Source organism: Mobula birostris, chromosome 24 (assembly GCF_030028105.1).
Source record: "Mobula birostris isolate sMobBir1 chromosome 24, sMobBir1.hap1, whole genome shotgun sequence".
In the NCBI taxonomy this organism is placed as follows: domain Eukaryota; kingdom Metazoa; phylum Chordata; class Chondrichthyes; order Myliobatiformes; family Myliobatidae; genus Mobula; species Mobula birostris.
The window spans coordinates 27,318,520-27,346,103 of record NC_092393.1 but is presented as its reverse complement, the minus strand read 5'-3'; the positions used below and the strand labels follow the sequence as shown (position 1 = coordinate 27,346,103).

General features: G+C 39.7%; 1 protein-coding gene and 1 long non-coding RNA gene across 2 annotated transcripts in view; one reads left to right on the top strand and one right to left on the bottom strand.

The window, feature by feature from the left end:
* Window positions 1–2,653: 2,653 nt before the first annotated feature.
* On the top strand, window positions 2,654–25,134 carry pmp22b (peripheral myelin protein 22b). Its single transcript, XM_072242093.1, has 5 exons — window positions 2,654–2,937; window positions 4,400–4,501; window positions 4,999–5,092; window positions 9,568–9,708; window positions 22,003–25,134. Exons 2-5 carry the CDS (start codon window positions 4,424–4,426, stop codon window positions 22,167–22,169), a joined length of 480 nt encoding a protein of 159 aa, XP_072098194.1. The 5' UTR covers window positions 2,654–2,937; window positions 4,400–4,423; the 3' UTR covers window positions 22,170–25,134.
* LOC140187124 (uncharacterized) overlaps window positions 20,596–27,584 on the bottom strand; it is a 45,432-nt gene continuing 38,443 nt past the window's right edge. The window contains exon 3 of the long non-coding RNA XR_011883005.1: window positions 20,596–20,889. This is a non-coding gene — a long non-coding RNA (uncharacterized lncRNA). The remainder of the gene's footprint in view (window positions 20,890–27,584) is intronic.

Here is a 27,584-nt window from a genome sequence, read left to right as displayed (position 1 = left end):
ATAAATCAATGGTCCAAGAAATCTTTATAATGACCTCTTTAGACAAAGTGATGGGCCTTTCTTTTTCATAAAGAAAACTGCAAAAACACCTTATGAATGTCTGATGGGTGGCTGTTCATGCTTTACACAATAACATAAAATAAATTATGTTAATGACAGCCCTATCTAATTGACTTCATTCGACAATTTATACCTTCCAATAATCTTGGAAAGCTGTCAAAAATTCTAGGGTGGCAGACAATCTAACTCTGTGAGGCTACCAGCTAACAAGCCTGAGAAATGAGGGGCCTGAAATTAAGCCTAAGATCATGACTGCTCCTTTTTACAAACATATAGACTTTAAAGATGGGTCCGTAGAGCCATACAGAGAGGAGCCACACTTTAAAACATACCCTGATGAATCTTCTTCACCACAACAGCCATCAAATACTGTACAATGATCAGTGATATGTTGCTTCAACACTTGAGTACCAAGTCCTTTCTGCATTTTCCTTCTTTATCACCTGGTATTTTTCAATCCCTCTGGTATCCAATCAAAACACTTATTTGTGTTGAAACATTTTCTGATTCTCTCCAAAGGAGTCAATTGTCTTTTATTATGACATTTCCACTTGGCCACATTTCTTAACCTTTTGTTATTCACAACTCTTCTTCCCAAAGTAAACTGATATAAATTGCAGTCACTGATAATGCTACAAATCTGTTTGTATCTGAGAAGACTATTGCACTTGCTCTTGACATTCTGAGTGGAATTTTCTCCGATTCTTGACCACTTGGAACTGACTTGAACATTATTTTATTGCTGATCAATAGCATTGTTTTAATACAATGATATTATTTATCAGCAATTTTATAATAAAAATTTGAAATTTTTGAAATGGTTCTGGCAGGTTGAAAAGTATTTTCATTAATCTGTCTACAACCAATGATTGCCTATATTGTTTTCTGGTCACCATGAATTTAAATGGATTTTCTTTGCTTGCTTTCATCTCCTCTCCCCAAACTGTAGTACCTCCAAATCTCCTCCCTACCACCTCACACACACTCCCAGTGCCCAAGGCATCATTTGTCCTCCAAACTTACAACCCACTGTCAAAGCCCAAAGAGTTTGGTCTTTCAAACACTTAATCATATGTTGAAGAAGGAAATTGCTGCAAAATGCTAATTTTCATGGGTTTATATCCTGGGTATGTATGCTCGTGGGAATCAACTCAAGCTTGAAGGACTGCTTGCAAACTACAGGTAGTAATGGGGCTACTTCACCTGCTGCATCATTGAACTGTTCCCACAACCTACAGCTTCACTTTCAAGGACTCTTCATCTTATGTTCTCCATATACATTGCTTTTTTTTGTATTTGCAGAGTTTCTTGTCTTATGCACACTGATTGAAAGCCCAAGATGGTGCAATCTTTCATTGATTCTGTTATGGTTATTAGTCTATTATGAATTTATTGAATATGCCCACAAGAAAATGAAGCTCAGGGTTGTATATGATGACATATATATGTACTTTCTGGTGGTAAGTTTACTTTGAACTTCAAATGGATGTGAAATGAGTTGTGAAGGGGCAGATTTAAGTGACTGATTTCTGCATTTCAACAATATATGCCAGTTGAACCACATTTGCCCATGTGAAACCTAAGAACACTTCCCTATACATAAAAATTAAATGCCAGATGTTAAGCACCTCATGACCAATGCCACAGATGATTAATATTACTAATAGATGTAAAACCATTGCAAAACACCACAAATGTTAGAAAAATGAAATAGAAACGGAAAACTGAATGTATTGAAGATTAAACATTATTTTATATCTCATGATGATTTTCATTATTCCTTGTGATGGATAGTCATCAACCTGAAGCGTTTGCTCTGCTATCTCTCCACTGATGCTATCTGACCTATTGACTATATTGTCCTTATTTAAATAAAGTTACATTTTTCTATACCTTATCTGACCATAGATGTCGAAATGATCTCGTGCTAAGTATTATGTATAGGTACAAGGGTGAGCCATACTACTGAGAAAAAAAATGAATTGTCATAGTAATTTTAAGGGAACTAACATTCTTCTGCCCTGACCAGAGGGAGTTCCCATTGACATTGCTGTTTCATTCAGTTGAGTAATGGGCAGGATTTCCCTTGTTGCCTCTGTCGATTTGTTTCCCTCTGTATCTATAAACAACGCAGAGACAGAAAGGGAGGGGAGAGGCTAACTGCAACCAGAGGAACTGAGTCACTGGTATTCCTGGATAGCGCTCTTTGCAATGATGCATCGCAACTGTGAGCGTTCCTGTGAGCGGGACAAGAACTTCTCCCAACAACTCACCGCAACACACCCATTATAAATTAACAAGTTTGTTATACTCATTCGTAAAAATCTAGGCTTTTTTATTTGCTTCATTCTGAGATGGGAATCATGAATTAAATCAGCAGATTCAGAGAAAATGCGCAAAAATGAAATATTCTAAGTGGGGTGTCGAATCCCGAAATGCGGCCGTTATTGGAGGCGTTTTGCACTACAGTCTAGTTTATGGCGAAGACGCGCGCTGCTTGCGTTGACTTTGCAGAGCTTGCTAAAACTGGCAGCAGCAACGCTGGCATTTCCTGTTTGTAGTTTGTTTGTGAGTCCTACAACCGCGGATGGTACAGTGGCCTGCCACCTATGGCTTAACAGGAGGGCAGCGCGAACGATGACGGGTGATCCCCCGGTAGCCGGCGTCCGACCCTCCTACCGCACACTGACGGGGATTGGAAAGTGGCTGTGGACACACCCCAAGCGCCGTGCGTAACCAGGGCGTTGGTCCCTACTAAAGAGGCCACTTCTTAGCCTCAAGTTTCTTTGACGGGACTTTGCTGTTAGCGTTGAGGTGTATCTGTCTCTCACACACGCACACATACACACTATTCGATTGTTAAGGATCTGTCACAGAGTAAGTTGGATCTCTGCTCTTTTTTCCGGATGAAAACGACTAAATATTTTATTTTCTTAAATTGAATGCATTCTTGTGTGTTTTGACAACTGTTGGAAAGTAAGTGTCAAGATCGTCTGAAACACCCAAACACTTTCATAGTGTTTGGTAGCTCATGTTCTTTCAGCCGATCGACTTTTTTTTTAATATAATGCGTTTTGTAAATCGAATCAACTTTGTGAAAAGCCAAGAAAGTTGGTGCGAATCTTTAATTATAGCCGCGCTTTTAATAGTAATCGTGCAGAGCACGACGGCGTGTGTAGGAGCAACCGAGTGAGCGGCAAGCAATCTTCTTGCGCCATAATTATTTTTGTGATATCTTAACATTCTTGTCTATTCATTTCTGTAACAATTATACATGTATTACTGGCTAACTCAAAGACGTCACTGTCATCCCACGAGTGGAATTTGAAATGACTTTCCAGATGTTGATGCGTTTTGCCACATGCTGCGATTTGTTTATTTAACGAATTGGTCGCTGGCTCCATGCCATCAATCGATTATTGATTGTAAAACGCCATTAGAGTTGGAGGTTAGCGGCAGAAGGTTGAGAATTTTTACCTTAATGCTAGGTTATGATCACCCGCCCTTGCTCGTTCTAATCGGCACCTAAAGTTAGGTATCAAAAATTGACTTGTTCTCTGACTGAATGGCGCCTTTGTGAATAGCGCACTGGGTTTTGGACTAAGAAAAACACGGCCCCTGAAACTGGCACCGCCGAGATCCTTCTCTTAACCGTTATTTTTCCGTTTCATTCACTCTGCATCCGTTATGGACTGAGAGCCACCAGCTTTTTTAGAAGGCTCACAGTTGGAAGGTTAAGTTAACCGTAACTGGTGGCTTATTTCGTTTAATTGATTGGATCAACACAGTCTAAAATAGATATTGGGATTCCTATGATCAAATTGTAGAGAAGGAACACGTTTACATTGGTAATTCCAATACGCCGTATATTTGGAATTTAGCTATTTGTTCGATCTCGTTTTACATTTAGGAGGATAGTAAGCTTTGGAATATTGCATATACAAATAGAAAATGTGTAGCTTTTTTAAATTATTTGACCTTCTTGTCCTGGAAATTTTTGTACCATCTTGTGTTTTTTTATAGGCATTCTTATGTTATGAACAACATAACCACAGCCGATGCAAACTTTCGGCACAGTCAACATTTTTAAATACTTACAGTTTGTATAAAGATTGAATTGTTTAAACAGTGCAAGTGACTATAGTCTACTCCCAATCTAACGGTGCCCGCAATGGGATCGGGGCGTCCTCTGTTGGGCATTCCGTATCCTGCCTTGTCGACACGCCCTAGTTTTAATAAGATCACTGCAGTGAACAGAAAACGCCAGAGATCGTCGCAGTTCTTTCGGGGCAGTTCGCAGGCAACTCACTCCCCTCTTTCTTGGTTCCCTCCTTTTTAGTTTTCAACTTGAAAAAGCATCAAAATGATCGTGTTGTTGGCGGGTATCATTGTGCTTCATCTGACCGTACTGGTTTTGCTGCTTATTTCTACTATTGTTAATGTAAGTACAGCCGAAATTTTCTCTTGGTTTAGGCTGACAGATGTGTATTACAAAAGCGCACTTCGTGTCCTGTATACTCTCGGCAAGGCTATTATGTAGAATTTGTTTTCGGTTTTAAAATCATGCAGAAGGTCAGATTTAATTATTGATTTACCTCGAAATATAATTTTTAACGCGGTGGAACGTATGGTATAATTTCGTTAAAGATTATTTGTTTCAGAAATTTAATTCCCACAATAGTTGCTTACAATTTCCAAGTGGAGATAATTTCGTAGTGACATGAATATCCTATTTCAGTAAAGTAGAAACTTAGTTTAAAAGTCTTTTTTAGTTACCAAGTCTAATGCATTTCCAATTAAGAGCTCCATATGCTGAATTCATGCTGTTCAAAACTAAATCTATATAGATCCGAACGCTTTCGTTAAATTGACTGGAATTTCATCTTCTGCAGAAGACATGTTTGATCTAGTGTGATGTTTGTTTTTTTTTTGGTATAGTCCTGGTGGTATTACAGCGACATCCATAGTTTAGATATTTGGCAGAATTGCACATGGCTTGAAACTTGGAACTGCACGCCCTATACTACGAACGGTGAGTGAGTGTGTTCTCTTCCAATCCAGTGTAAACGTTTACAATCTGCTCGCTTTAAGTAAAGGCAAGTCTAATAACTGGAAACAAACTTGGGCACTCAGCGTTTGTTTGTGCTTAAAGCTTGGTGATTAGAACGAGACGGTGCAGTGCACAGCTCAGTTGCAACCAGTTGGTTCAGCTCTCCTGGACAGTGTTTTAAGGTGGAGGCATCATGTGGGCGCGGTCTTGCGAGATTTCGAAGTGTGGGGGACGCCTAGTGGTGGAACTACGAAAGTGCAAATCTTGGCAACGCCCGCTGCTACAGAGTCAGCACCACGCAGAGAGGGCTGGGCTGGGATTAGACAGCAACAGCGCAACGTAGGCAGATTTCTCTCATTCATTCAAGTCCACTCAGTTCCAATTAATTTTTTCCCTAACGTGTTGCTTCTGTACTCTCGTCTGTTACTCTTGGCAATATGACATGATGTTCCAGAGTCAGGGGTTGACTACTCAAATTTAACTGCTGAAGAAGTAATTAATGACAGTCAAATCTATCAGTTAAAATAATTCACTTAGTTTTTATTCAAAAGAATTTTAAAACATTTTTGTCAATAATTCTTACAAGTGGAACAAGCTGTTCTTATTGAATATTCGAGATTTTTTAAGCTTGACGTGCTGGGGGGGATAGAAACAGTTTAGCTTTGAATATTAAATTACTGCTTGTGATGTGTAGATGCAAATAATTTTTAAAGATTGGTCAAATTAGAATGGGTGAGCTTGCCAATATCTGTAAACTGCATGACAAGTAAAGTTTGTTTCAGTGATGCTGTGTCATGGTAATTTCTGGAGGCTTGGCATGTTCAAGATGTCCATTTGTCTAGAACAATAGTGTCGTAGGACACTACAGTACAGAAACAGGCCCTTGAGCCCATCTAGTCCATGCAAAACTGTTATTCTGCTTAGTCCTGTTGACCTGTACCTGGACCCTAGTCCTCCATACCTATTCATGTAGTTGTTCAAGTTTCTTTCAAATGTTGATATTGAACATTGACCACTTGCGCTGGCAGCTCATTCTGCACTCTCACCACCCTTTGAGTGGAAAAAGTACCCCCCTCATGTTCCCCTTAAACATTTTACCTTTCACACTTAACCCATGATCTTTAGATCTAGCCTTATCCAACTTCAGTGGAAAAAAGTATGCATGCTTTTACCCTCTCTATACCCTTCATAATTTTGTACACCACTATCACATCTGCCCTCATTTTTCTACACTTTAGGGAACAAAGACTTAACCTATTCAACCTTTCCTTAGAACTTAGATCCTCCAGACCCAGAAACAAACTTGTAGATTTTTCTCTTCACTCTTTCACTCTCATTGGTATCATTTCTGATATCTGCAATGGCTGTATTTCACAATTATTTTGTTAATTCAAATCCTTTTAATACCGGTTGTCAGAAACACACCAAATGGTTATTTTACGGCCATTTTGATTTCTCTTTCATACCCATAGATTGCAATTGGCTTTGGAATTAGAAATCTTGAATAGCAAACCACTTCATCAATTTGCTGTACTAAAAGTTTAATAACTGTGCATGTTTAAAATTATACCACACCCACTTAAAATGAAACTCAAAAATAAATTGCAAACAAAATAATTGTGGTCAGTTTTATTTCCAAAGCGTTCTTGCACTGAAATTGGGTCCTATTTTGCAGCTGTTCATTTCATAGTCCACTATGAGCATCATAATTTGAAAATTGGGTTTGTGGCAGGTAGAGTTGAAAAACAACATATATTAAAGACTTCAGTTAGTTTCATGACATCAAACAGTCTCCCTGCTTTGAGAATGAAAAATTCATCGTGGTTGGTGACAGAGGGATACGAACCAGCTGTAGAAATAATGTAGTTTCAGCATGCTGATATTCCTTAAGAATAAAGAGTGGTCCAGTCTGTTTTAAAAATTGAGCTGACAAAAATTGGAATTGGTATTTTTGATTTTGCATTTAAAAAATTGCTAAATCCATTTCTTCCAAGATTAATATCCAAGTAATAATACAGGATTATGTTGAAACTTTGCTTAAAATAATTAGTATTCCTTGGAAAAATGCATTTTCTTGACAACACAATGTTCAGGAAAACTGGTTTTAAAAAAGTGCAATTCTTCAAAGTGGTTAAGATTTGCTTAGTTTTCTTTCTAACTGTCAAGAAACGGTAGGGTGACACTTAAAACCCATTAATAATTAATACTGTAGCAAATACATTATTACAGATATTCTGTTGCATGCCCTGCGTGAATAATTACCAATTAGCCCAGTAGTTTTGGTTATTCTTTGTTGCTTAATGCCACTTGCTGCAGGTTGCATTCCATTGTCTGCCTCCTCATTTGGCTGTCAGAAGCTTTGCATATTATTGGGCAGAATGGGTGGGAGGCAGAGTGACTACGCAAGCCATTATAAGAGTTAGACTGGCACCATCGGAGGTGGAAATAAGAATCTACTGTGACCTTTAAAAGTAGAGAATTTTTGTAACTAATCTGGAATACCAATTGTTGATACAAACAAGGGAGAGATTTCTCAATGTGACAAAAAAGTTGTCATTGCTCTGATAAAGGCTAGTTCACATTTTGTTTAGAGTCTCCTCACCAGAACATTAATCACTGTTCACTGCATCTGTAATCCATACATATGTGACTTTGAACACACTGCCACCATCAGGAAATGATTGATGCTGGCCTGGATTTGAGTATTCTAAGCTCTAAATTGTAATCAGTGATTCACTTTTTTTTTCTGAGCCATTGTTGCAAAATACCAGTGCCATTTAGTGCAGTAACAGAAAAGAATAAAAGAATTTGATCTGGCACCATTTTTAATTAAAGCAGCAATAATTGGTAACTATTGAATTTTAGTGGAACCTAATCACTTTTTAATGTATGTTTTGATTCTGAGACTCAAATGATTGAAACAAAATCTGCTGAGCAATCACCTGTTTAGTTCTGACAGTGCAATGTATTCAAATTCTGCTGTGTTAGCCAACAGACTGAAGCTAAAAGAGCAACCAAACACTTGTGCATGGGATTGCATTTTTTTTAAATATAAAAATGTAGGGCTGTCGTAGGTGGAACCTTAACACAATTTAACTTTGAAATCTCACCCTCCAATAAACTGAAAGATCTCGGGGCAGTATTTTATTCTCAACACAGGGTGAGCACCACCTTTTGAATGTTGGCACTGCTATTGCCCCTCTGTGTTAAAAGTTCTAACCCCAGAGATGTTGGGTGCATAACTCAGGCTGGTGTAAAAAAACTTTGAAGGTGGTGACCTAGATCCCACTTGGTTATTTGCCTTGGGCGTAAAAGGTCCCACAGAACTAATCGAAGAAAAAGATGGGTCTCCTCTAAGTCCTAGCCAACATCTATTCTTCAAGCACTTACGATGGAATTTCTGTATCCTACATTGAACATGGAGTAATTTTGTGCAGAAACAGATCCTTCATCCAAGAATGTGCCAGATTAACATAATGATACCTAATTAAACTAACTTCTGCCTGCACACGGTCCATACCCTTCTATTCTCTGTATATTCGTGTTTATCCAAGAGACTCTTAAATGTCTCCTTTGTATCTACCTCCATCACCACCCTTGGCAATACATTCCAGTCACCATCTTCCCCTTTGTGCAATGGAATATTACTATCTTTAAATCGGTTACAATGATTCCCCAAATTTGAAAATAATAATTAGAGGTCATGAAGCGGAAAATGAAAACCAAAATGGCTGTTGTTGGGAACATGTCCCTTGTGGCAAACTGATTTCAGCTGGAGTTGGGAGTGGTGCTGATGGTCTGTGCTCCTTCAGTGCCCGGATTTGAAGAACACAACAGGCTGTTGGATGGGGAAATGAAGTAGTTAGTTAGCACCAGTTAATGTAAACATGTGACATTTCTGCATTCACCATTAGTGCAGGCCAAGCATTGGAACCCGCAGAAAATCAGACATAGTGGGAAAGAAACAGTAATTTTTTGATCTGGGAGTTTAGTTAGTACCAGCTGGCACTGATAAGGATGTCATACCCTTTATGTTAATTTGTTCCTCCTCGAAAGACAGTAGAGGTTGAGTTGTGGAATTATTTTTAGGCAGAGTTAAGTGGTCTCCTGATGAGCAAGACAGTAAAACATTAGTGGTGGTAAGACTATGTATGCACTTTAGGTCACTGATCAGCTATGAACATGTTGAGTGATAGAGCACGCTGAACAGGCTAATCTCCCTATTCCTGCTCTGAATTTGCCATTTTGAGTTTCAATTTTGCAATTGTTCAGTGGTGCATTCAATTTTGCAATATTGCATGCTCCAATGTAGATATCCTAATATTAAAATGGATGTTTATCTTTACCACAATATTTGCAGAATTGTAAAGGAGTGAGACTATTCGGAATTAACAAAAAAATTTTGTGTTGCCCTTTCTTTACATTGTAACGTTCTTCCTTTTGCCCTGTATTTTCAGAATGGCTGCAAGCTGTTCAGGCAATGATGATTCTTTCCGTCATCTTCAGCTTTCTCTCGGTGATTCTGTTTTTCTGCCAGCTATTTACGCTCCAGAAAGGAGGTCGTTTTTACATCACTGGAATCTTTCAGCTACTTGCAGGTAAGCTTCAAAAGTTACCATTTATACTTTCACTATGTCCATGCAGCAGTGACGGTTAAGTAAAGCAGCTACTCCCTTGTTTTGTTGTTGGAAGAATTTTTCTTGTTGTGTACAATTGTTCTACAATAGTAAACGTGGTCTCTTAAGTTACTGGGTTGTACATTGTGAAGAATGAAACACACAAATCACTCACCTGGCACTCCAGATAGATTATCAGTACGTCATCCGCTTTGCTAAATATTGGCTCATGGTATTTGTAACTTGCTTCATCCTCTTGGCTAACCTCCCTGAATAAATTGGGTGGTGGACAGCAAGGAATGCTGTCGCAGCTCTGCTCTGTGCTCTGTTCAAACAGTGTGAGATCGATTGACTTTAAGAATCGTGTGCCAAAACAGGTTCTACTGAGAATTTTTTTTTTAAGGCAGAGGACTTGAGAGTTTGGTTGGAGTGCGCAGTTCTGTGATAGATGAAAGATACCGGTTTGTCCATTAAGACTGACCCTGAATAAAACTAAGGGCCACCCATCACTGGCTTCCATTGCATTTCTTGGAAGGGCAAAAACATCTCGCAGAGGCGATCAATGAAGAAAGAGCCTGAGGCTGGAGCTGGGATTTACTCAAGTGTTTTGAATCTTACAGCTGATGTTCTGGATATTTAAATATGTAAAAGATTGGTCAACTAGCACATAGCTTCTGCAGTCTAAATTATGTGCGCTTAGAAATTCATTTGTGCGGTGCATTGTGGGCTGGAGTGGCGGTCTTCCACCGGTTTAAATGTCTGAATCTGCAGTCATGTCTGCTAAGCTCAACGTGTACAGGGCTGTTGTCCTCACTATTCTTCCATATGGCTGCAAAACGTGGACTGTATACAAAAGGCAACTCAAACTGCTGGAGCACTTCCACGTGCGCAGCCTGAGATCCATTGTGGGCATCTGCCCGCTTGACCACATCACAAACCTGAAAGTACTCAATAGGGCAAAGGCAACCAATATTGAGGTCATGACCCTGAGAGCACAGCTTCATTGGACTGGACATGCTAAAGGCATGGAGGACCCCACACTCCCTAAGCAGCAGCATTATGGCCAGTTATCACGAGGAAGAAGAAACTGTGGTAAACCTCTTTAGAGATATGAAGTCTGTGAGTGAAAGCCAGCATTGCTCCCCAGCATCTGGAACATAGGATCTGAGAACTGGGTGGCATTCTGTGGTTAAACTTGCTCACAGCAACTTACGAGACAGGTGTCATATGGACCTGGAGACAGCCTGACAGAAGAGGGAAACGTCAGCAGCAATGGCCATGCCTGCAGAATCAGGACAACTTCCTTGACTATGTCATTCAAGAATTGGCCTCTATCGTCGCCTCCAAACACACATCAGATCATCTGCATGAACAGCATTGTCATCGTCAAAATCGACAGACAGACATTATAACCAACCAACGCATATACGGCACGGGCTACCCTGGAATTTGAAAAGTGGCTCCAGAGTGGATGTGAAAGCAGGCACTAATGGAAGCAGTTGTTAACAAGATGGACCTTGCCTGACTCTCATTTGGGTGTCTTCTATGAAAAGCTAACATTTGTTTAGCTGTACTGCTTTAAAAAGCAGGGATTCCCTGAACTTTGCTAGTGAGACCTTCCAATTTGTTATAGTGGGCTCAGACCATTTTGATCTTTGGATGTGCATCTTTGCATTGAGATATCCAACCAAGCAGGAAAGAAGCAAGGTAGCTGCTTCCACATCTCCCTGGAATCCTTGCGTTGGATCACGCAAAAGAACCAGCTCACTTTTACCGGTGATTGCAGCTGAGGACCTCCAGCAGGTAAGTTAGCACTCTGCATGTGACCCGGACCTGTGAGCACTTGAAGTGCAACTGTGCAAAGAAGCCATGACTGGCATCCTACATATGCATGAAGAATTGGAAATTATTTCCCTGAGTCAGGTTTAAAAATTGCAGTCTGTTCCCCTTTCGGCACCATTTTAGTTATAGTCATAGAACACTATAGCACAGAAATGGGGACCTTGGCCACATAGTTCACGCTGAACTATTAATCTGCCTAGTCCCATTGACACACACCTGGACTACAGCTCTCCATATCCTTCCCATCCATGTACCTATACAAATTTCTCTTAAACGCTGAAATTGAACCAATATCCACCACAACTGCTGGCTGTTCATTTCCCACTCTCATCACTCTGTGGAAGAAAGTTCCTGCTCATGTTTCTCTTTTACATTTCGCTTTTCACCCTTAATCTAGGACCTATAGTTTGAGTTTCACCCACCCTCAGTGGAAAAAGCCTGCTTGCATTGAGCCTGTCCATACCCCTCATAATTTTGTATACCTGTATCAAATCTCCCCTCTTTCTCCCAGGTTCTAGGGAGTAAAGGTCCCAAAGTATTCAACCTTCCCCTATAACTCAGGTCCTCAATAGTGTAAGTGCTGCACTGCTTTTAGCCCTCATCTCTTCATATATTTTAGTGCCCATTTTAGAAAACTGCCGCAGTAACAAGCTGCGCTTGATAAACTGTGTTTGATATGAAAGCATTAATAATAGTTTTCTTTGTATATTTTCAGACTGGTTTCCTCTGAGCTCTCGGTAATAATAGTGTAGAAATTTTAGCCTTGCCTGATCCTGAAAATCACTAATCTCAAACAAGGAAGCTGTTTTTGTCAGATGAGTAACATTTGGGTCAGACAGTTTTAATTGATGAATGTCGTTTCCTTTTACGTTTTAAAGATTTCCAGGAATCATCTGAAGTTAAACTCAAAATCAATCATCCTGTGCTTGGTGTTCTTTTATCTGGAAATTGCATGATTGACAGCTGAGATGTACTGTAGAATAAGTGCAGAGCAGATGTCTAATGTTTTAGATCTCAGAATAGTGCGAAGTGCCATGGTAGGGCACGCGCTAAATATCACTTACTCATATTTTTATGTTCTAGTGCAACAAGTATATAGGAACTCTGTTGTACTTTGTGATAGCCAGACCTAGAGCAATTTATTTTGAAATTGAGGTATTTTTTAATGTGCTCTACTGTGGAGAGTTTGCGCACACATGCATGGGTGGGATAGCGGTATGCGTGGAGAGATGGTATGGGGAGTGAGAGACTGCTATTTGAAGAAGGTCACTTGTTCTGAAATTTAATAAGTGAAGAAGCATCCTTGAATATTGCATAATTAGTTTCCTTTTATTTTGAAATGAGAATCACTGCAAAGAAGTTGAAGTTTATAGTTGTGGAGATCTGAAGGTTGAAGTATTTGGACATGCAGAAGATGAACTAGGGATAGAATTAGTTGGTTGGCATGCAAGATTCTGCTTTAACTGTTAGTAAGCTGACCTAGTTTTAGTAGTATGAAGAATGGCTAGGCTTAAACAAAAACTAGATATGCTGGAAGAACTTAGGTAGTCAAGTAGAAACTGTGGAAAGAGAAACCAGTTAATGTTCCAGGCTAAAAAATACACTTCACCAGAACTGAAAAAGAGAGAAAGCAAGTTAAACAGAGCAATAGAGAATGTTGAAGAGTGGAATTTTGAACTGCCCTTAACCGTCCATTATGGACGGTTTGGCCCTTATTGGCTTGTTATGATAAGAGTGTTGCAACAGGCTTAATTATCAATAAAGGACAAGTGCAAAGCTAATTCTGATGTTAAAAACTTAAATTAGGTTGATGTGGTCTTTAGTTTAAATATTGTTGTTGCTTCAGTAGATTCGTTGAACACTTGGATCCAGCAATTTATAAATAGGTCTGCTATGCCTAATAGTTAAAGGTCAGAAGAATGGCATTAACTAGCTGGATTCTGAATTAGAAGAAAAAAATTGACCTTATCTGAGTTGTGTGCATTTCTACGCTATATAACAGGAGTAATTATGGTGGTCCTTTTATTAAGGGACTGGGGAGAATGAGCTCCCGCTGCAGGGGATGCAAGAGAGTTGGATCAGCTGCTTTAAAAATGCTGGAAAAAAGTTGACCATTTTCCCATTTTCTTTAAATCACTTTCCTTTGCTAATCGTTAACCCGTCCTTGAAGCATGGACATCATTATCAAAAATAAGAGAGAAGAGGTGGTAGATCTTCTTAGGAAGCTCTTTGGGATTGAGGATAGCCGCTACCTTTTGTGGTTCTGAGGGGCACAATGAAGCCATAGTAAAAATAGTAATCCCATTCTTAGATGGGGTAGGGAGAGCTTAGCAGGGTGAATACTTTACTAATGTGATTTCACAAGACTTCCTAATAGCCTTGGGGTAATGAATATGATTCTGAATGGTGCCTCTTTGGATGAACTAGAGGTTCACAGGAGTTGGTAGGAATGTTGCATTTTTCAATAAGGCTTTAATCACATTGAATATTCTTCTCTGTACATCTGGTAATCTCATCCTCCTTAATAGAGACTCTGCTTCAGGAGTTCATATCAGGCACGGGAGGTGACTGGCCAAACTCTGCTGATGGATTGTAATCAAGGCCCCTAAGAAGAATTTGGTCAAATTATCAGTGTTGTCAAATAACACTAGAAGCAAACCAGTTTAATTCTGGAGTTCAGTAAAGAAATGTTAATGATTTCAAGTGCCAAGAGGTAACCCTTAGTGTCCTGAGAGTGTTCAAAAAAAGAACAAATAGATGAAGATATGGATTCTGAAGTCTTCAGAAAGAAACTGAAGATTACTCTCAAATACAAGAGTTATTGTGTTGACAAAGTGAGTTGAAAGTAAAGATGTGGGAAAAGCCAGTCTCCAAAGAAAAATCAGGAACTCAAGCATTGTTGATCTTTGAACAGAACAAGTAAGTATTCAAGAAAATGGGAGCAAGAGTAGGCCATTCTAACCTGCATGCCGTATAATGTGATTATGACCAATCCATGTTGGCTTCAACTCCTCTTCTGTGCTGTTTCTCCATACCTTTCTACTGTTCAATTTGTCAAATACTTATGCAGCTTCTCCTTAAATACTTAGTGATCCAACTTCCACCGCTCACTGAGACAGAGAAAGCCAGGTGATTCACTATTCCCTGCAAGAAGAAATTTCTATGTACTTTCCTTTCAACTAACCAGCCCCTTGTAGTTAGGTCCCCTTGTTTAACACTCCCAGTAGTGAAAATATCTCAATAATATTTCTGTCAAACTCCCTTTGGATTTTGTATATTATTTCCAAGGATACAGACTCAAATTATGTGGTTTCTCCTTGTAAAATGACCCAATCTACAAGGAATTAGCCTGATGAATAAGTCCTTTGTACAGTCTCCAATATTACCATGTCTGTATGGTAACGATGGCCAAAACTCTACGCAGTATTCTGAGGAAGGCCTCGCACTTCTTTAGAATTGCAACTAAATTTTCCCGTCTTTAATTGCAACCCCTGTGCAATGAGGGGCAAAATTACATTAGCTCTCTCAACTTCTTGTTGGACCTGCTGGCTTTTTGTTTGTAATTCATGCAATTCATGTAATCCGTCTCCACTTCACTCACTTGAATGATAAAGATAGTGTATGAGGTCTTACCATATTAATTAGAAGCAAAGATCAAATCTTCAGTTGGGAAGGTTTAAAAAGAACATTAGTAACGACTTCAACATTGGAATCACTTCAAACAATCTGATTTTGAAATGGCACAGATTTCATTTGTAGCTGAATGCTCAAGATCTTGGGGCACAAGATCTGAGATGGATTCAGTTTGCTATTGCGAGTAACAATTGTTTACTTTCTCTCCTTATCTTCAAGCTCCAACTTATCAAGGTTTGTAGAGTTTGATTTCATACCTTTGAATGGAGTAGTATCTCACTTGAATGTAGAATTGACACATAATTGAGTTTCTATATTTATTAAGAATATTGAAAGAAAACATTGTTTCAGTTGTACATTTTGGAAACTGCAATTGAATCATTTGAATACTGATGTTTACCTTGGTCATAGAAGTGAAAAGAGTTGAGATGTTTTTAAACAGAAGACTGAATGGCCTGCAGCATTGGACAACATCTGACAAACAGCTAAAGTAAAAGCAAAAGAGAGGGCATACAAGGAAGCCAAAGTCAGTGGGAAGATGGAGAATTGGGAAGCTTATAAAAACTTGCAGAAGGAAACTAAGAAGGTCATTAGGAAGGAAAAGATAAATTATGAAAGGAAGCTGGTGACTAATATTGAAGGAGATACTAAAAGCTTTTTTATGTATATGAAGGATAAAAGAGAGTTGATGGTAGATATAGGACCAATAGAAAATGACACTGGAGATACTATAATGAGAGACGCAGAGATGGCAGAGGAACTGAATGCGTATTTTGCATCAGTCTTCACAGTGGAAGACATCTGCAGTATACCGAACATTCAAGAGTGTTAGGGAAGTGAAGTATGCGCAGTGAAAATTACGACTGAGAAGGTGCTCAGGGAGCTTAATGGTCTGAGGGTGGATAAATCTGGACCTGATGGAATGCACCCTCAGGTTCTGAAGGAAGTAGCTGGAGAAATTGTGGCGGCACCGACAATGATCTTTCAAGAATTGATAGATTTTGGCATTGTACCAGATGACTGGAAAATTGTAAATGTTAATCCGCTATTTAAGAAGGGTGGGAGGCAGCAGAAAGGAAACTATAGACCTGTTAGACTGACATCAGTGGTTGGGAAGTTGTTGGAATCAATTGTTAGGGATGAGATTATGGAGTACCTGGGGGCACATGGCAAGATAGGCCAAAGCCAGCATGGATTCCTGAAAGGAAAATCCTGCCTGATTAACCTACTGCAATTTTTTGAGGAAATTGCAAGCAGGGTGGACAAAGGAGATGCAGTAGATGTGGTGTACTTGGATTTTCAGAAGGCCTTTGACAAGGTGCCGCACATGAGGCTGCTTAGCAAGATAAGAACCCATGGAATTACAGGGGAGTTACTAGCATGGGTGGAGCATTGGCTGATCGGCAGAAAACAGAGAGTGGGAATAAAGGGATCCTATTCTGGCAGGCTGCCGGTTACCAGTGGAGTTCCACATGGGTCGGTGTTGGGACCGCTGCTCTTTTTTAATGATGTATGTTAATGATTTGGACTATGGGATTAATGGATGTGTGGCTAAATTTGCCAATGATACAAAGATAGGTGGAGGAGTGGGTAGCGTTGAGGAAACCTCCTGCAGAGAGACTTAGATGGTTTAGGGGAATGGGTAAAGAAGTGGCAAATAAAATGCAATGTTGGAAAGTGTATGGTCATGCACTTTGGTGGAAGAAATAAATGGGCAGACTATTATTTAGATGGGGAGAGAATTCAAAATGCAGAGATGCAAACGGTCTTGGGAGTCCTTGTGCAGGATACCTTAAAGTTTAACCTCCAGGTTGAGTTGGTGGTGAAAAAGGCAAAGCAATGTTGGCATTCATTTCTAGAGGTATAGAATATAAGAGCAGGGATGTGATGTTGAGGCTCTATAAGGCACTCATAAGACTACACTTGGAGTGTTGTGTGCAGCTTTGGGCTCCTTATTTTAGAAAGAATATACTGATATTGGAGAGGGTTCAGAGAAGATTAACAAGAATAATTCCGGGAATGAAAGAGTTACTGTATGAGGAATGTCTGGCAGCTCTTGGGTTGTATTCCCTGGAGTTCAGTAGAATGAGGGGGGATTTCATAGAAACATTCTGAATGTTAAAAGGCCTGAACGGATTAGATAAGGCAAAGTTATTTCCCATGGTAGGGGAGCGCAGGACAAGCAGGCACAACTTCAGGATTGAAGGACATCCAATTAGAGCAGAGATGAGGAGAAATTACTTTAGTCAGAGAGTGGTAAATCTGTGGAGTTTGTTGCCATGAGTGGCTGTGGAGGCGAAGTCATTGGGTGCATTTAAGGCAGAGATAGATAGATGCTTGATTAGCCAGGGCATCAAAGGGTATGGGGAGAAGGTAGGGGACGGGGGATGACTGGAAGAATTGGATCAGCCCATGATTGAATGGTGGAGCAGACTTGATGAGCGGAATGGCCTACTTCAGCTCCTATATCTCGTGGTCTATTGTGATTTCAGCCTGAGAGCTTTAAATTCCTAGGTGTTGTTTTTCAGGGGACTTGTCCTGGGCCGAGCTCGTGAGTGCAATTAAAAAGAAAGCACAGCAGTGCCTCTACTTCCTTAGGAGTTTGTGGAGATTCAGAATGACATCTAAAAGTTAGACATCGCGAGATATGGAGTGGAGTGTGTATAGACTGACTGCATCACAGCCTGGTATGGAAACACCAGTGCCCTTGAATGGAAAATCCTACAAAAAGTTGAGGACAAGGCCCAATCCATCACGAGTAAAGCCCCCTCCCCACCAGTGAGCACATCGACATGAGACACTGTCGCAGGAGAGCAGCATCCATTAGCAGTGACCCCCACCATGCAGGACATGGTCTCTTCTTGCTGCTGCCATCAGGATGAAGGCACAGAAGCCTCAGGCCTCACACCACCAGGTTCAGCAACAGTTATTACCCCTCAACCATCAGGCTCTTGACGAAAGGGGATAACTTCACCCAACTCATTTGCCCCATTATTGAAATGTTCCTCAAATGAATGGATTCACTTTCATACGCTTCGTCTCATGTTCTCAATATTTCTATTGCCTATTTAGTTATTACTCTGTACTTGCAGAGTTTGTTGTCTTCTGCACTCTCTAGGTGGGCGGCGTTTCATTAATTCTGTTGTGGTTATTATTCTATAGATTTGTTGAGCTTGCCCATGAGAAAGTGAATCTCGGGGCTGTATGTGGTAACAAGTATATACTTTGATAGTAAAATTCACTTTGAACTTTGATATATAATAAATAATAAATTTCAGGTGGTTGAATTATATCTGAATATACAGTACTGTGCAAAAGTCTTGGGCACATATGTATAGCTAAGGTGCATAAGCCATTTACACAGACTATAGTAATTTTAGGTATTGTACTGCTGCCGCAAAATTTAACAAATTTCGTGATGTATGTGAATGATAAACCTGATTCTGATGTCGGTCTCTATTGTATATTGAGGGTGGGAAGGGGGCAGGGGAGAGGGAAATATCATGAGAAGAGGGGAGGGAGAGGGAAGCATCAGAGAGACTTCTTGTAATGATCAGTAAACCAGTTGTTTGAAATCAAATGACCTTGCCTGGTGTACTTAAAAAAGAGAAAGGCTCTACATTGATTACTTAAATGTAATAATACCTATCTACCTATCAATCAGGTCGCTGAGGTAGTGGTTAAATTGCAGTATGTTGGAACATTGCCTCATAAGATCAGTTCACAATTGAAAGGAACAAAAAGAAACATTTTCTGCAAAGGCTTTTAAGTCTGCAAACAGCACTGCTGATACAAAGAAGTCTAGCACTAGGATGCTTTATATTTTTGCACAGTACTGTGTCAACGTGGAGTTGGGAGCAAGTCTGTAAATCCGGCAGGAGCCAAGGATGTTGAGGGTGGAGCACCATGGGAGGGGTGCGGAACAGGTGGCGGAGAAGGATTGCCAGGGCCTCAGGCCTGGGTGTGTCTGCACCTGTGCCAGCCTCCGCAACGGCAGTCCTTCTGTGCCACCTGTTCCGCACCCCTCCCATGGTGCTCCACCCTCAACATCCTTGGCTCCTGCCGGATTTACAGACTTGCTCCCAACTCCACGTTGACAAACACAGTGCTGTGCAAAAATCTAAGGCATCGTAGTGCTAGATTTCTTTGTATCAGCAGTGCTGTTTACAGACTTAAAAACCTTTGTAGAAAATGTTTGTTCTTGTTCCTTTCAATTGTGAACTGATTCTATGAAGCAATGTTCCAACTCGAGCATTACCTCGGTGGCATGATTGATAGGTAGATGAGTATTATTACATTTACATAACCAATGTACAGCATTTCCTTTTTGAAGTGCACCATTAACTTTAAAAGGTACTAATGTTGGTTTTGCAATAAGCTGGATAGCATTTACCCTGGTCTTTTTGAGACCCTAAGTATGTATTGTTCATGCACTCAAGGCACTATACATTCTGTTGTCGATAATAATGCAGGCAAACAGGAAAATAGCAACTGTGGCACAGCAAAATGCACACTGTTGATACCATCCCAGGCTAGGATTCTAATTCAAATTATAATGAATTCAGTGAAGCAACAAAATAGGGTGAGCCTGAGCTGCTGCAGAAGACAATCATAGTAATGAGATTAAAATAATTCCGATGATGCAGTTATGTTTTCTGTTGTTATGGAAATGTAAAGATTTAAATTTGAACAGAAAACCTAATGCTGTACAGATTCAAGAAGTAGTTTTTATTACAGACTGCTTCCTACATGATGGACAGTGTGTGGGTGTGGTTGCTTTCAATTGGTTGAATTACCTTGGAACATGTTTTTATATGCTTTTAATAAAAAAAAGGATTTCATGATGTTGCAGTGTTCATTTTGTTACATTCCAGAGTTCTTTCAGTCTCTGTTCGTATTTGAGGTCTTGAATTTTCACAAGAATTACCTTTTTTGGAGATTTTCTAAGAAACAGTAGTGTATCTTCTGAAGATCTGTTAATAAGAGATTTGTTATATTAAGATGTACATTCTTGTCATGTGCAAGGGTGGTTATGAGGAACATTGCTGCTTGTACTCTTAAAAATAAATAAAAGATTTAGTTAATAGCTTTTCTTCAGAACTGACTTGATGGCTTTATGGACCAGGTGGAATACAGTAGATGTTCTTTGAGGTTATAGAGTCCATTGTTATATTTAGTCTGTAACACTGTTCCCAGCCATAATGTGTCCAATTTGCATCAGTAGCTGCAGCAGAAATCTAATCTTCCCCATGCCACATGCCCTCATAGATTTGCTCTAGCAGGTTAAAATTTTCATAATTGGAGTGTGCAAAAAGCATTTTGTCTGTCCAATGATGCAAATTAATAAAGAAGACCCCTTGAGCCATTTCTGAATCCACTTTATTGCTCTGTTGCTACTTTTTATGCACGGGCAATGTTGAGGAAGTGTGCCGGGAGTCCCTTCATCAGAGAGGCTGACTCATTCTCATTGAAGTAAACTTAGGTTCCGACTCAGATTAACAATAACTTCATCTTTGGTGCAAAGATTTGAGAATAATTTTAACCAAAACTATTCATTGATGAAACAGGAAAGTTCAGGTTCTGTGCTAGTTTTAAACATCGTTCAGTTTTCTTTGCTTCAAGTCATAGCTTTATACAGCATCGAGACAGGTTCTTTGTCCTTCTGCTTTTGCAGCACTCATGGACCACCTATTAACACGAAAACAAAGGTTAAAAATGCAAGAAAAACAGCAGGTCATGCTGTATCTATGAAAAGAATAACCATTAGTGTTTCAAGTCTGATTCTTCTTCCCTCAGGACTGGAAAAGAGAGAGAACAGGTTAGAACTATGTAGCAGAAAAGTTAAGGAATGGATGGTAGCATGCAGAGAATATCTTGGGTAGGGTGAGGCCAGATGACTACATATTGAATAGTTGCTAAAATATGGTTAAGCTTGGTTGTGAAATGGTTAGGCTGTAGTACATACCCTGCAGGCTAGGCCATACAGTGGCATCCCATTTTAGATCAGATTAGCTTTTATTTTTCACATGTAGATTAAAGCATACAGTGAGATGCATTGTTAGTGTCAAATCAAATCAGCTAGGATTGTACTAGGCATCCCACAAGTGCTGCTATGCTTTTGGTGCCAGTATATGCCCACAACTCACTAGTCCAGACTGTACGTCTTTGGAAAGTGAAGGGAGCCTGGAGTTCCACACGGTCATGGGGAGAATGTATAAACTCTGTACGGCCAGTGGGCGGGATTGAGCCCAATCAGTGATCCCTTGCTGGGGTAAAGCGATGTTTTAACTGCTGCAGTACCTTGCCGTCCCACATCCCCATTAACTTCTATTTTCCCCACATCCCCATCATCGTTCATACTTTGTCTATAAATGGCCAATTACTCTGCCAGCCAGCATGTCTTTGGGATGTGGGAGTAAAGGGAGAAATATCGGAGAAAACACATGAGGGACCTACAAACTCCACAAAGTCAACAGTGGAGGTCAGGAATAAAACTGCAACTCGTGAGGCAGCAACTGTGCTATCAACGCCAAGCCAATATGTGGAGCAGCTTGTAAAACTGGGTTTATTCCTGGGTGGGGTTACAATTGTGATGTTCGCCTGAGTCTAGCAGTTTTTGGTCTCTCTACACACAAACTTTGGTTGTTCCATCCAATGGGCTTCTGGTCATATCCTGCATAGTTTGAAGGATTAAATGTGTTTATGGTGTGTTTTCAGCTGTTAATCAATTTTAATCCCAAGGCATAAAGTAACTTTACAAAGTAAATCAGACCATAAACAAAACTCTTGTTATTTTTTCAGGCATTTGTGTGATGAGTGGAGCTGCCATATATACGGTGCAGTACCCGCACATTCACAAAGAACGCTACGATGGGAGCTATGGATTTGCCTACATTTTGGCGTGGATTGCATTTCCCTTGGCCCTGTGCAGCGGAATCATCTATGTCATTCTAAGAAAGCGTGAATGAGCTACCATAGATCACCACAATCTGTATGATGCCATCTTTAGAGGAATAAAAAAAACATTACTGTTTTAATTTGAAGATGTATATAGTATCTATGGTTTAAAACCTATTTATAACACTTTTTACATATATGTACATAGTATTGTTTGCTTTTTTGACAGAAGCTGTGTTTTGCAAGCTAATTAAGTGCCTACAGAACATTCATTTTTAACAGTTTACGATTAAAAAAATATTTTGCTGAAGCCAAATTCTGCAACAAAACTTTATTTTAAATAGAATATGTTAATCAAAACGCATGTAAAATTATAGCTAGTAAGCTGTTTTTTAATAAAAAAAAGTGTAGCTTGAGTAAGTAAATTGCTAATAGCTTACAAGTTTGAATAGTTTACTCATGTAGATATAAAACTTAAAATTTTCAATGGTGCTACGTATTTACCATTCCTTGTCATAACCTATAGCCATCTCACTGGAGAATTACTATTTACAACAAGGTAAAATAAATGCTTTAATTCTGCAGGATTTACTTTGTCTAAATATTTCTGTATGGATGGAGTTTTTTTTCTTAGCATTAATGTGAAGGTTTGAAAGTTAATGGAGCTAGGGGCAGCAATACTAGGACAGGTGTGAGGGGTGATTTGAATGCTCACCGTCAGATACTGTCTGCGGCTTACTGAGGCTTCAATTGTGAGGGGCAATTTGAATGCCCACCCTTAGATAGTGTCTATAGCTAAACAAGCCTTCTGATGTGCGTCCAGTCTTGTAATCCAGTCCTGTGCTGCAGGCATTCCCCTTTTTGGTTTGTGGTCATCCCTGATTCATACCTGGGTCTTGTTAACAGTGACCTGAAATTTCCTGTGTGGGTCTGATTTATTGCAGTGTGAAAGTATAATGCTTCAAGTGCAGCTATTAACAGTCGCTGTTTCATTGCTGTGTGAAGTCTAGAAAACTTATCCAGTATGCAAAGCTTCAAACAGCATGTAATACTGACAATATCCGCAACAGTTCTGTTTTGATGGTGGTAGTAATGGGCAGTGGACAGCAGCAAATCAGTGTGCTGGGTGCATGATATCACCACCACACTGCAACCTGTCCAAACAACAGCAGTCAAAGCCAGTGTCCCAGAACCAGCCTCCTATATTCCTCTTCAGTTTCTAAATGCAGAGGCATTGCCTGATTGTAGTGTCGAATGTTACTCATTTTCATTATACTATTACTGAAGGAATCAGAAAACTAGTACAGATAGGCTTTGTTCTTTACATGTTCGAAGAATGCTATAAATGTATTGAAAATCTTAGTGTGCCACACTACATGCAAATATATTGTCTGGAATTAACATGAACTACAGTTTGCTAGAAATATGAAGCAAAATGCTAATATTTCACTGTATTGATAAGCGTTCTGCTACTGAACAGTGACACAAGTTAGATAAATGCAAAGGGGACCACAAGTAGAAAACTGTAATGAAAAATGGAGAAGAAGGTGTAGTGGGGGGGGGGGCAGGGAGGGGAATAGAAATGATTCCATGCTAGAAAAGGTTAGAATGAATTTTCTGGATCATAAATACATGAGGAGGTAACATTTTACCATCCTGTGGTAAAAATGAGCTGATAGAAAACAGCGTCGTCTAAATTCCCCTAGAATACTTTCCATGATCTTCCTAACTCCAATAGTTAAATTTTACCGTGTTCATAGATTAGTTATGGTTGAGTATATTGTAGTCAGCTTTTACTGTAAGTTCACTGGCCATATTTTTCTACTTTTGAAAGAATCATTAGCATTGCCCTTCAGGGACTGAAGTAGCTTCTCATCTTAAAAACAGCTTTTTTTTTACACGATTGATTTGATAATATTAGAAATGGCATGGAACTTGAATATTTTCTCAGTAGTCTAAAATAGCTATTGACTTTGCGACAAGCTTAAAATACAATGATATGTGGCCTTTTGTTGAGATTGTGGGGATGTTCAATGTGAAATGATACGTTATCTTTTCTGTTCTAAAGCTGCAGGACCTCAATGGGGCAATAGTCATTTGAAATCAGTAGCTGGCATCTTAAAAAAGAGGAGGTTCAAAGTGAAGCCTATAATAATTCTCTGAAAGAAACCTTATTTAACAATGGGAAAGGTGCCTCACTTTGGATGTTCTATGTATAAATATTATCTCCGTGATATTACCTACACAAAGCCTTTTTATTTTAGACAGGCACGGCTGCACAAACTGCAGGTATCATGACATAAGTACAGCAGATTTCACGAGCAGTTTTATCATCACTGTATGTTGTGAAATTGCACTGAAATCACTGAACATGCAGTTATGACTCAAAAGTGTCCCCCCCCCCAAAAAAATACATGGTGTAGCAGGCTGGAGATAACTTTAATGGTCGAGCACTGTTCCAAATTACTGAATTTAAGTAAGAATGCTCAGCTCCAAATGGCTGAATGTTTTTCTTCATGGTTGGTTGCTGAGAGATCATTCGTGGGTCACTGCAGCTTTAAGCAGGATATTTATTACTGTGCAACACCAGAGAAAAGCCTTCTCATCAGTGTGGTTCACAACCACCATCCTACACCAAAGCTAACCACTGTTTTGAAAGAGTGAGGGGTAATAAACAGATTTCTGGCACTACTCAAGCAAAAAGAAAATTATATACTTGTGGCTGTATAGTTTTTTGATGTGATGAAAAAGCAAATAGTTTGCTAAATTTATTATCCCTTTTGAAATCTGTTCTTGTTTACATAGTACAGTATAAAGAAATATAACATAGTTCTTATCCTGTGTGCACAGATCCCCTGCAGAATTCGTTGCGCAACTTCAGTAAGGTTTCGGGGGTGGGGGGGAGGGGTGGGTTGCGAGATTTGTTTTTTTATGTTTGCTAACAGAAAATGCCTTATTGCATATGAGTGCAGTCATATGTTTGATGTACTTGAATAATGATGAAAATAAATAATACTGGCTTATCTGTGCAACAAATTGTCCTTTGTTTCTCTTGTAATCAACTATTCTGAGGTGTTCAAGATGTCAGAATAATTTTTTTACACTTCCTTTGGTCTGTTAATCCTCTCAGATTGGGTTCTTGTGTTGTATTGTAATGCCCTCGGGTAAAAGAGATGTAATGGTGATTCCCTCTCTTGGTGTCTTGGACCCCTGCCATTGATATGTATCATGCAGTCCTTTACGTGTGGGCAGTGTTGATTGTTTCCCATAAGAATAGTGCATCAGAGCTTTATATTTAGTGCACATCTGAATTAAAATTGATTTAAATATTATTTTAGAATTGGTGCATTCTAAATTGCTGTGATTTTAATTTTAATTACCTCCATGAAGAGACAAATGAAAACCACCTTCCATCTGATTCTTGACTCCGAATAGTTTAATGCAGGGGTTCCCAACCTTTTTTTCAAAGCAGTGGATTTATACCATTAAGTAAGGGGTCTGTGGGCCCCAGGTTGGGAACCCCTGGTCTAATGGAATATTTAACAGTCTTAATATTCATTATATAATAACTCCAGACCATATTCATCAGACCCACCCATCACTAATTGTTGCCACGTATGACTGTTGTTATCTCAAAAGTAATATTGGATGAAATCAGAAAGCAAAAAGGGTTTAAAATTGTCTCATAGTGATGAGCAATCAGTAACGATGTGTAGCTCTGAAATATTACTGTTCAAAACACTACCAGATTACCCCTGAGTCATCCAGTAAGCAGTAGGCTTCAATGTTAAGTTTAATGAAATTACGCAGCAATTATTTTCTTCCCCTGTGAGCACTTACTTGAAGTAAGTAGAGGCAAAGTCAGTCCTGCTGAAAGTATGAACTTGTAGATTCAGAGGAAGTGAAAGGCCGCTCAGTCCTTAAAATTATTCTGCAGTTAATAAAGTTTCAACAAGAGGACCAGAACCTTGTAGCTAAGAGGATGCAGGGTGACTCGGACAGGTTAGGTGAGTGGGCAAATTCATGGCAGATGCAATTTAATGTGGATAAATGTGAGGTTATCCACTTTGGTGGCAAGAACAGGAAAACATTATCTGAATGGTGGCGGATTAGGAAAAGGGGAGGTGCAATGAGACCTGGGTGTCATTATACACCAGTCATTGAAAGTGGGCATGCAGGTACAGCAGGCGGTGAAAAAGGCGAATCATATGTTGGCATTCAAAGCAAGAGGATTTGAGTACAGGAGCAGGGAGGTTCTACTGCAGATATACAAGGCCTTGGTGAGACCACACCTGGAGTATTGTGTGCAGTTTTGGTCCCCTAATCTAAGGAAAGACATTCTTCCCATACAGGGAGTACAAAGAAGGTTCACCAGATTGATTCCTGGGATGGTAGGACTTTCATATGAAGAAAGACTGGATCGACTAGGGTTATACTCGCTGGAATTTAGAAGATTGAGGGGGGATCTTATTGAAACGTATAAAATTCTAAAGGGATTGGACAGGCTAGATGCAAGAAGATTGTTCCGGATGTTGGGGAAGTCCAGAACGAGGGGTTACAGTTTAAGGATAAAGGGGAAACCTTTTAGGACTGAGATGAGGAAAAACTTCGTCGCACAGAGAGTGCTGAATCTGTGGAATTCTCTGCCACAAGAAACAGTTGAAGCCAGTTCATTGGCTATATTTAAGAGGGAGTTAGATATGGCCCTTGTGGCTAAAGGGATCGTGGGTATGGAGAGAAAGCAGGTACAGGGTTCTGAGTTGGATGATCAGCCATGATTATACTGAATGGCGGTGCAGGCTCAAAGGGCCGAATGGCCTACTCCTGCACCTATTTTCTATATTTCTATGTAGGTTTGGAGGCTTGCGTGCCTCAATGAACTAAAGAGCTATGTTGGCTGGAGTCAAGGCTTTATGCTTTGGATTTTGGTAGGGTCACCTATATCAAATAGGTCAAAGGGTAGAGGTCAGACTAATAGTGGGTCCATCGATCCTCAGGCTTCGTGGGTTCAGCTCAGGACCAACAACCCTGACTGGTAAAACAAACCTGTTATGGAAACAGCAGTGAAAATTCCTTTTACATCTGAGTGTGATGGTATTCCTGTGTCTCTACCTGAGACTTGAATGACTGACAGTAGCAAAAACCACAAGGAATCTATTGGCGCGATGAAGGAATTCCTGAACTCCCCCAGAGGTGAAGGTCTTTCATTGCTGCCCTAAACACCAGTGGTGTTAAGGGAAGTAAGTTATTAGGTTGTTGCTGATCCTACTGTAACCTCAACTTTGCATTCTGGTCAACCTCCGGCAACCTTTCACCCACTTGCTTATCAGGTACTTATCAAATACCCATCTAACTCTGTCTAGCTGGTTGTTCCCTCAGCTGTTAAAACATAGTTTTGAAATCTGTGAATGATCATTTCAAGTCTAATCAAAATAGCTTAAGTATGTTAGATCCGATACAGATTTATTTATTACGTGCACATCAAT

Excerpts from the sequence above, each read along its gene's own strand:
- pmp22b (XM_072242093.1), top strand. The coding sequence starts at position 4,424 with ATGATCGTGTTGTTGGCGGGTATCATTGTGCTTCATCTGACCGTACTG. Across the intron at positions 5,093-9,567 it reads CACGCCCTATACTACGAACG|AATGGCTGCAAGCTGTTCAG; the intron begins GTGAGTGAGTGT and ends CTGTATTTTCAG. Across the intron at positions 9,709-22,002 it reads AATCTTTCAGCTACTTGCAG|GCATTTGTGTGATGAGTGGA; the intron begins GTAAGCTTCAAA and ends TTATTTTTTCAG.